General features: G+C 41.3%; 1 protein-coding gene across 1 annotated transcript; it reads left to right on the forward strand.

Annotated features, from left to right (window-relative positions):
• Nucleotides 1-1,360: 1,360 nt before the first annotated feature.
• On the forward strand, nt 1,361-4,395 carry LOC311110770 (myelin and lymphocyte protein-like). The gene is made up of 4 exons (XM_084153335.1): nt 1,361-1,588; nt 2,775-2,939; nt 3,384-3,515; nt 3,996-4,395. Exons 1-4 carry the CDS (start codon nt 1,511-1,513, stop codon nt 4,071-4,073), a joined length of 453 nt encoding a protein of 150 aa, XP_084009461.1. The 5' UTR covers nt 1,361-1,510; the 3' UTR covers nt 4,074-4,395.
• Nucleotides 4,396-10,455: the final 6,060 nt, after the last annotated feature.

The raw sequence follows: 10,455 nt of genomic DNA on the forward strand, positions 1-10,455 counted from the left end.
TCGTCCCAGTTCAAAGGCTGTGGATACTCTAGTAGGTTTATGGGAAAGCTCTTTGATCTCTAGTCCTCCTCCCCGCCCCGTCTTTAGGTCTGTATGACACAGGCCTTTAAACATGCTTGGTTGAACTTCATTACTCTAGGCATAGGGTCACAGGTTTGCGCTGGGCATTCACAGAGAAGATATGTTGTCCTACCGCCATGACAAAGGCCTCACTGAGCAGGGTTCAGGGAGTAGCCTACTCTCTGCTCAAACACACCAGAGGAGTGATCTCTGGGCCAAGAACAGGCCCTCTGAAAGAACATTTATTGTCCAATATGAACAATACACTCTTAGAAGAAAAGGTGCTATCTAGAACCTAAAATGGTTGTTCGGCTGTCCCCATAGGAGAACCCTTTGAATAACCTTTTTTGGTTCCAGGTCGAACTTTTTTTGTTCCAGTTAGAACCCTTTTGGGTTCCAAGTAAAACCCTTCCCACAGATGGTTCTACATGGAACCCAAAATAGTTCTACCTGGAATCCAAAAAGTGTTCTACCTGGAACCAAAAAGGGTTCTCCTATGGGGACAGCCGAATAACCATTTTGGAACCCTTTTTTCTAGGAGTGTAGACATGACATGTAACTATATGACTCAGGATATTGCAATCAAATTTTTAAAAAGTACAATGAGGAAGATGTTTACCAAACATGAACGGAAAAATACTTATTCCCATGTCCATACGTGTGTGTGTGTAAGCTTGGGTTGTCCCAGTTATAGCGCTCATGCTGCAGTTTCTGGGATTGGCCCTCCCCCCTCTCTCTCTGGTTTGTTCTCTACGAACTGTAATGTTGACAGGTGACAAACTGAATGGAAATGGGGAGGCAACACTCCTGGCAAACAGTCCTGCCCACCACACACAATGGGCCTCCTGTCTGAAGTCAATGGCACACCTTATCCATTTTCATCAAGGGTGTGGCAAGTGATAGATGATGACAGTTACTTTTGAGATGTGATGTGGGCCACATTGGGCCTCTCGCTTACATACAGATGAAGGATCTTAATTTGATCCAGTTTGCTACAGAATAAAAAATAATCCTACAGCAACAGGAAATGTGAATTATTATGTGGATTATAATTAATGGACATTTTTGTAGGGGTTGATATATTTTTTGTTAGGGCAAATCAAGTCTTAAATTTCAAAGTGGAAATTACAAACTTTAGAAGCCTTTTTTAAAACTCAAATACACTACACATTTGCATTTCCTGCTTTTCTCAACAACAAAAGAGTGATCAAATTAAGATCCTACATCTGTACACGAGCTGACACAACCAACTGGTATTTCAATGTAGTGAAGAAATAAACCGTCAAGAGAAAGACAGGAGGAGGAGGAACAGGTGTGGGTTAAGGGAAGCAAGGCTTTAAAAGGCAGAATTTGTTAGCTCACAGGTCTCAATCTAGATAGAACTGTCTTGGGCACACACCCATATTAACACCCACGACAACACACAGATAGGCCTAGACACTTTGGGAATATGGCTTCCAGCAACCCTCTGCCCAGTGGCACCAGTGTGTTCACCACTATTCCAGACATCTTCTTCATCCCTGAGTTTGTGAGTACAGACAAATCAAATAAGTGTTCTGCTCTCAGCTGTGACTGGACTACTGCTCTTGACTCTAGAAATATTATTTACTCTAATGCTCTTTACTCAAGAAATTGGAATGAATGCCCTTCACATTTATCAGAGGGAGACAAATGTGATTGTTTAATGTAATATTTGGGTATGCATGAAGTATTTCAGAGTGCACTGACAGGAGTATTACTTTAGAATGGCAGACACTGTGTGTAGACTCATACCATGCACTTTTTTGATTGGTGCAGCCTTCATGGTCAGGTATCCCTTGCGATAGAGACTATGTGTAACAATGGGCTTTTCCTGGTTAAATAAAGGTACAAATTCAAATAAATGGTGGTGCATTTCTGCTGGTAATTGTTACCATAGTACTTGAAAATATGTTGGGCCATGGTGATTTCTGGTTTGTGAATATCAGTTAAATCCTTATCTGAAACCAAACTATGGAGATCACATGTTCCGTACTGTATCAAAACGCCATTAATCCAATTTTTATTGCCGTGTTTGTTGAAGGAGGGGGCAGAATGTGTGTGTGAGTTTGGAAATGACTGTGTATGAAGCAGTATCAGCTTCTCTATGGAGAAATTGTGGCATTTGTATCTAGTAACTAATCAAATAGCATATGATTATGAACAAGTGTTCATTTGGATGTTTTTGACAGAGGTAAAGATAACATAGAAACCTTAACTGTTTATTGTTACATGCCCTAGCTGTCACAGCCATTACTTGGTGAAATGTTCTATGCAAATGGTTGAACCCCTGACTAAAGTAGGTTTAGTAAGACAGAGCTGTCAGACCTTGCCTAGAGGTGCATGTTTACTTACCTTGTTACTGTGGCCTGCTCTCTGTGGTCTTACCACAACACATGGAGTGACACTATTGGGGTGACATTAAGAAGTGGATGGCTGATTGAACCATCAAATCCCTTGACCAACAACTTGTCAACTAAACGCATTGATGTTAACTTTATGACTTTATGACTGTATGTGTTCTGTGTTCTCTCTCTCTCTCTCCTGTGTGTGTGTGTGTGTGTGTGTTTGTGTGTGTGTGTGTGTGTGTGTGTGTGTGTGTGTGTGTGTGTGTGTGTGTGTGTGTGTGTGTGTGTGTGTGTGTGTGTGTGTGTGTGTGTGTGTGTGTGTGTGTTTGCATGTGTGCTTGTTGGCAGATATTCGGGGGTCTGGTGTGGACCCTAGTGGCCTCCACAAAGGTGCTGATTGCGAACCCTCAGGGCTGGGTGATGTTTGTCTCTGTGTTCTGCTTCATCTTCACTACACTGTGGTTCCTCATCTTCATCAGTGGAGCCAATAAGAGCAGCATCTGGCCCACACTGGTGAGTCTGAGAGCCATTCATACAGCCATCTTTGATCAAAGTGATTTACTCAAAATGGATGAAAATGACGATGATATGGATTTTCTTCCCATCCTAAATGTGTAATGAAAAATAATGTTAATGATGATGAGAGTATAATGAACATTATGTCTATTGAAAGGCTGTAGTGTTATAACAGGTAGTCTCTATTGGATGATGACTGTAACTCTCATGTTGTTCATTCTCTCTCTCTCTCTCTCTCTCTCTCTCTCTCTCTCTCTCTCTCTCTCTCTCTCTCTCTCTCTCTCTCTCTCTCTCTCTCTCTCTCTCTCTCTCTCTCTCTCTCTCTCTCTCTCTCTCTCTCTCTCTCTCTCTCTCTCTCTCTCTCTCTCTCTCTCTCTCTCTCTCTCTCTCTCTCTCTCTCTCTCTCTCTCTCTCTCTCTCTCTCTCTCTCTCTCTCTCTAGGATGTTGCGTATCATGCCCTTGCAGCCTTCTTCTACCTCAGTGCAGCAGTGGTACAGGCCAATGTCACCCTTGGTCTACAACAATTCACCACTGTATTCTTCAAAGAATACCAATTGGACATTGCTGCAGTGGTATGTTCCATCACTCCTGTGATTCAAACAAAGTGTACTTCAACTGAACCCTACTGCATGTTCCCCAAGAAGAACCATGTTGAATATTGTAGTATCCTAAATAGTAGCCTAAATAGGTTACACTGCAGTGCAGGGGTTCTTAAACCTTTTCAGCCTTGGACACGAATAAGAAATGTAGTGTTTTCCTGGGACCCAAACTAATGAAAACATGCCTCCTTTTGGGGACCCTAAGCAAGATTTGGTTGGGGGCTATATTTCCTGCAATTCTACACATTTTCCCATGACTTATACCATGTTAATATGATATCTGAGTGAGAGTGAGTAACAAGATCAATTAACATGTCCACTTTGGGTCGCAACCCACCATTAACATGTCCACTTTGGGTTGGCTGCTGTAGTGTTCAACTTCACATAACCAAGTGAGAGAACTAGTGGTCGATCCCACTCCTCACCTTTCTGTATCTTGTATTTTTCCTGTAGGTGATGTGTTATCTGGTGACTCTGCTCTACACTATCCATGCCATCTTTTCTGCGATGAGATGGAAGAATTCCTCATGAAGACCAGCATCTACAAGACAACAGACAATGGGACAATAGACATTAGACAAGGCTTTGATATGACATCAATTGTAATCTGTACATATTACAATATTTTTCTAAATGATTTTCTTCCTGCAAATACCAGAAACCAATCTGGAGTGAAATGCATGTACAATAATAAAACAAATAAAATAAAAAAATATATGTTTTATATTTAACCAAGTTTGTGCCTGTTTCAGTTGCTGAGATAAAATTCGATAGAAGAAATAGATTATGTAAGACTATGTCCAGGTGTAGCAAAAACGTATACAACGGTGTTAAATAAAAATGCTGATGTGAGGCAATGCATTTTGTTATGGTAGTTTAGACCTATTAGATGAATATAGGAACTGAAGAGGTCGCAGTGAAAAAATGTATCAGCATAACTTAGTGGCAAACAAAGGACTGAATTCCTCAGCAATGCAGCTTGCACACTCCGTTTTCTTTAGACATTTTCTTGGACAAAAAGGTCAACAAGTAATCTTATTTGTGTAGGGTAGGGTGTGTCCAGTTGGCGAAAGGTAGACTGCCTAAGACAATTCCGCAGCAGGTTTTGCAAGTCGTCTTTCTTATAAGGGAACACCTGTCACTCCGTTAGTTCACTGTAGTAGTCGATAGCGGATAGTAGTCGATAGCGGATAGTAGTCGATAGCGGATAGTAGTCGATAGCGGATAGTAGTCGATAGCGGATAGTAGTCGATAGCGGATAGTAGTCGATAGCGGATAGTAGTTGATAGCGGATAGTAGTCAATAGTGTCTCCCGAGTGGCGCAGTGGTCTAAGGCACTGCATCGCAGTGCTAGCTGTGCCACTAGAGATCCTGGTTCGAATCCAGGCTCTGCTGTAGCCGGCCGCAACCGGGAGACCAATGGGGCGGCGCACAATTCGTCCAGGGTAGGGGAGGGAATGGCAGGCAGGCAGGGAGGTAGCTCAGTTGATAGAGCATGGCGTTTGCAACGCCAGGGTTGTGGGTTCGTTTCCCACGGGGGGCCAGTATGAAAATAATAATGTATGCACCAACTGTAAGTCGCTCTGGATAAGAGCGTCAGCTAAATGACGTAAATGTAAATGTAGTCGATAGCGGATAGTAGGCATAGCGTATAGTAGTCGATAGCGGATAGTAGTCGATAGCGGATAGTAGGCATAGCGCACTGATGACAGAGTATGCAGCCCAGCCTATCGCATTCATTTGTTTTATGCTACAGGAATTACAAGGAATTTAGCCTAGTATGCAAGGCTTTAGGCCATTGGCGGACTGGGACCAGAAATGGTCTCTGAAATATCTAACACACTGGGACATTGTTTTCCCCTTGAGGCCCCCACAGCGGCCCATTTTCTTCCTTGAGGCCCCTTATTAGCTAGATAGTGATCCATTTAAGCAAGAAACCCAAGTTAGACAGGCCCACTAGGCAAAGAATGGACCAGGCATTCTGGCGTTAGCTAGAAATGTCTGCCCCTGCGTCAGGCTGCTGAATAACATGGTAGGGCGGCAGGTAGCTTAGTGGTTAAGAGCATAGTGCCAGTAACCGAAAGGTCGCTGGTTCTAATCCCCGAGCCGACTAGGTGAAAAATCTGTCGATGTGCCCTTGAGCAAGGCACTTAACCCTAATTGCTCTTGTAAGTCGCTCTGGATAAGAGCGTCTGCTAAATGACAAAAAATAAATAATAATAATAATCTTAAAACGCTAATTACATAGTAATAACCTATGCATTACTTGTTACTTTGGGAATCAAGCACCACACCAACAGTTTTTCAAATAAGCGTGGGTTGATAATATGTTGTGGTGGATGTCCTCACATTGAAACTTTATTCCACTCAAGTAGGCATGATCTCTTTCAATTTTTTTTGTCTATTGTTAAAAATGTGATGCATGGTCATTAGTACCTGATGATGATGCCTCCTAGATATAATTCCATAAGAGGTAGATGACACTTATCTAAGTGCTACATCACAGAAGGAATGCAATCATCCTTTTATCTAGAGATTGCTGATAATGAAATACATTATGTCTATCTCTTTTTTGTACTTTACAAACTGTTTGTCATTTCCTTGTTATCACAAAATGGTTCAAATTAATATGCTCTGCAGTACAAGTTGCTTTAGATTAGTTTTCACTTCTTTGACGTACAGCAGACATTAAATACTTTAAATATAAATATATAAATCAGATCAATTATTATCCTTACTTGGTCTTTCGGAGCTTTATTCAAAATCTGGATTTGACCCCTGTAAGAAACCCACTAAACATGTAACGTCACATCACTCTCTTCATCTCAAGGCTGTCTCCCAAAGAATGCTTTAACACTCCAGAGCACATGTGTGAAACTCATTCCACGGAGGGCAGAGTGCATGCAGGTTTTCACTCCTCCGTTGTACTTGATTGATGAATGAAGGTCAGTGATGAATGAAGGTCAGTGATTATTTAGAAACTACCCTCACCTGGTTGTCAAGGTCCTAATTGGACACAAATTGAAAGGAGAAACCAAAGACCAGCAGACACTCGGCCCTCCATGGAATGAGTTTGACACAAGTGGTTGAAAAAGTACCAAATTGTCATACTTGAGTAAAAGTAAAAGTCTAAAATTATTTGGTTTTAAATATACTCAAGTATCAAAAGTAAATGTAATTGCTCAGTAAAAGTATAAATCATTTAAAATTCCTTATATTAACGAAACCAGACGGCGCAATTTTCGTATTTTTTTATTTAAAATACGGATAGCCAGGGGCACACTCCAACATTCAGACATAATTTACAAACGAAGAATTTGGGTTTAGTGATTCCGCCAGATCAGAGGCAGTAGAGATGACCAGGGATGTTCTCTTGATAAGTGTGTGAATTTGACCATTTTCCTGTCCTGCCAAGCATTCAAAATGTAACGAGTACTTTTGGGTGTCAGGGAAATTTATGGAGTAAAAAGTACATTATTTTGATTAGGAATGTAGTGAAGTAAAAGTTGCCAAAAATATAAAAAGAAACCCACTAAACAGGTAACGTCACATAATTTTCTTAATCTCAAGGCTGTCTTTATGTCACACCCTGATCTGTTTCATCTGTCTTTGTGCTTGTCTCCACCCCCCCACCAGGTGTCTCCCATTTCCCCCCATTATCCCCTGTGTATTTATGCCTGCGTTTTTTGTTTGTCTGTTGCCAGTTAGTATTGTCCCGTCAAGTCCTACCAGCGTGTTCCCTGTGCGCTAGTTTTTGTTTTTCCTAGTCTTCCCAGTTCTGACCTTTCTGCCTGTCCTGACCCTGATCCCGCCTGCCGTCCTGTACCTGCCTGATTCTGATTTGGATTACGACTCTTTGCCTGCCTTGAGCTACCGATTGCCTGCCGTCCTGTACCTGCCTGATTCTGATTTGGATGACGACCTTTTGCCTGCCCCTTGTTATGTAATAAACTCTGAGACTTGTACCATCCACCTCCTGTGTCTGTATCTGGGTCTTCGCCTGAGTTTAGATACTCTCAAAGAATGCTTCAAGGGAATCCTCTATTGTCCTTTCTGTTGGAACTATACTGAACAAAAAACATTAACGCAACATGCAAAAGTTTCATTTAAGGAAATCAGTCAATTTAAATTAATTCATTAGGCCCTAATCTATGGATTTCACAAGACTGGGAATAAAGAGATGCATCCATTGGTCAGATACCTTTAAATAAAAAAAGGTAGGGGCGTGGATCAGAAAACCAGTCAGTATCTGGTGTGACCACCATTTGCCTCATGCAGTGTGACACATCTCCTTCACATAGAGTTGATCAGGTGGTGTGACCGATCTGTTTTTAGCCACATGTACTCCCCATAGAAAGCAACCTAGTCACTCTGATGATACAGTAAATGTACAGGTGAATTAAGTCTAATAATGGAATTTCATTTTTTCCCCCACAACTTTTAACTTAATCCAATGACATTATGAAATTTGTTTTGATTTCACGTTGAATTCACGTTAGTTGACAACTCAAACAAATGTAAATCAAACCTTGACATTGAAATTACATCTGTGCCCAGTGGGATAGGACCTCCATCCTAAGTAGGAGTATATCTGATCACTTGTTAATCCCACAATGATTTGTTTAAAGGTGAGAATGTATAGGAAACGTGATATGACCACCAAAACCACTGGCCCAAGAAAGTTAATTCCCTTGGGAGAGCAGTTTGCAGTCTCAACAATGTCAGATTCGTTACAATACAATAAATGGAATGATTCTTCATAAAAGGTCAAAAACAAGGAACTTGAGCTATGAGATGTCATAACATATACAGCATATGTACAATATTTGTTTTTCTACATTTCACTCATTACCTTTAAAAAAAATCAAAATGTCTATCCATAATAAAGACAAACAATATATGATGCCTGAATATCAGGTGCAAATAGCACCCCCAAGTGGTGGAAAGGTCATATTACACTGGTCCTGTGCCAACCGAAATTTTTATTTATTTATTCCACCTTTACTTAACCAGGTAAGCCAGTTGAGAACATGTTCTCATTTACAACTGCGACCTGGCCAAGATAAAGCAAAGCAGTGTGATAAAAACAACAACACAGAGTTACATATGGGGTAAAACAAAACATAAAGTCAAAAATACAACAGAAAATATATATACAGTGGGGAAAAAAAGTATTTAGTCAGCCACCAATTGTGCAAGTTCTCCCACTTAAAAAGATGAGAGAGGCCTGTAATTTTCATCATAGGTACACGTCAACTATGACAGACAAAATTAGAAAATTAGAATTTATTTGCAAATTATGGTGGAAAATAAGTATTTGGTCAATAACAAAAGTTTCTCAATACTTTGTTATATACCCTTTGTTGGCAATGACACAGGTCAAACGTTTTCTGTAAGTCTTCACAAGGTTTTCACACACTGTTGCTGGTATTTTGGCCCATTCCTCCATGCAGATCTCCTCTAGAGCAGTGATGTTTTGGGGCTGTCGCTGGGCAACACGGACTTTCAACTCCCTCCAAAGATTTTCTATGGGGTTGAGATCTGGAGACTGGCTAGGCCACTCCAGGACCTTGAAATGCTTCTTACGAAGCCACTCCTTCGTTGCCCGGGTGGTGTGTTTGGGATCATTGTCATGCTGAAAGACCCAGCCACGTTTCATCTTCAATGCCCTTGCTGATGGAAGGAGGTTTTCACTCAAAATCTCACGATACATGGCCCCATTCATTCTTTCCTTTACACGGATCAGTCGTCCTGGTCCCTTTGCAGAAAAACAGCCCCAAAGCATGATGTTTCCACCCCCATGCTTCACAGTAGGTATGGTGTTCTTTGGATGCAACTCAGCATTCTTTGTCCTCCAAACACGACGAGTTGAGTTTTTACCAAAAAGTTCTATTTTGGTTTCATCTGACCATATGACATTCTCCCAATCCTCTTCTGGATCATCCAAATGCACTCTAGCAAACTTCAGACGGGCCTGGACATGTACTGGCTTAAGCAGGGGGACACGTCTGGCACTGCAGGATTTGAGTCCCTGGCGGCGTAGTGTGTTACTGATGGTAGGCTTTGTTACTTTGGTCCCAGCTCTCTGCAGGTCATTCACTAGGTCCCCGCGTGTGGTTCTGGGATTTTTGCTCACCGTTCTTGTGATCATTTTGACCCCACGGGGTGAGATCTTGCGTGGAGCCCCAGATCGAGGGAGATTATCAGTGGTCTTGTATGTCTTCCATTTCCTAATAATTGCTCCCACAGTTGATTTCTTCAAACCAAGCTGCTTACCTAATGCAGATTCAGTCTTCCCAGCCTGATGCAGTTTTGTTTCTGGTGTCCTGTGACAGCTCTTTGGTCTTGGCCATAGTGGAGTTTGGAGTGTGACTGTTTGAGGTTGTGGACAGGTGTCTTTTATACTGATAACAAGTTCAAACAGGTGCCATTAATACAGGTAACGAGTGGAGGACAGAGGTGCCTCTTAAATAAGAAATTACAGGTCTGTGAGAGCCAGAAATCTTGCTTGTTTGTAGGTGACCAAATACTTATTTTCCACCATAATTTGCAAATAAATTCATTAAAAATCCTACAATGTGAATTCTGGATTTTGTTTTCTCAATTTGTCTGTCATAGTTGACGTGTACCTATGATGAAAATTATAGGCCTCTCTCATCTTTTTAAGTGGGAGAACTTGCACAATTGGTGGCTGACTAAATACTTTTTTCCCCCACTGTACAGTGTGTGCAAATGTAGCAAGTTATGGAGGTAAGGCAATAAATAGGCTATAGTGCAAAATAATTAAAATCAGTATTAACACTGGAATGGTGTGCAAATATAGATACTGGGGTGCAAATGAGCAAAATAAATAACAATATGAGGATGAGGTAGTTGGGTGGGCTAATTTCAGATGGGCTGTGTACAGGTGCAG

Source organism: Coregonus lavaretus (assembly GCF_964263955.1).
Source record: "Coregonus lavaretus genome assembly, chromosome: 36".
Classification (NCBI taxonomy): Eukaryota; Metazoa; Chordata; class Actinopteri; order Salmoniformes; family Salmonidae; genus Coregonus; species Coregonus lavaretus.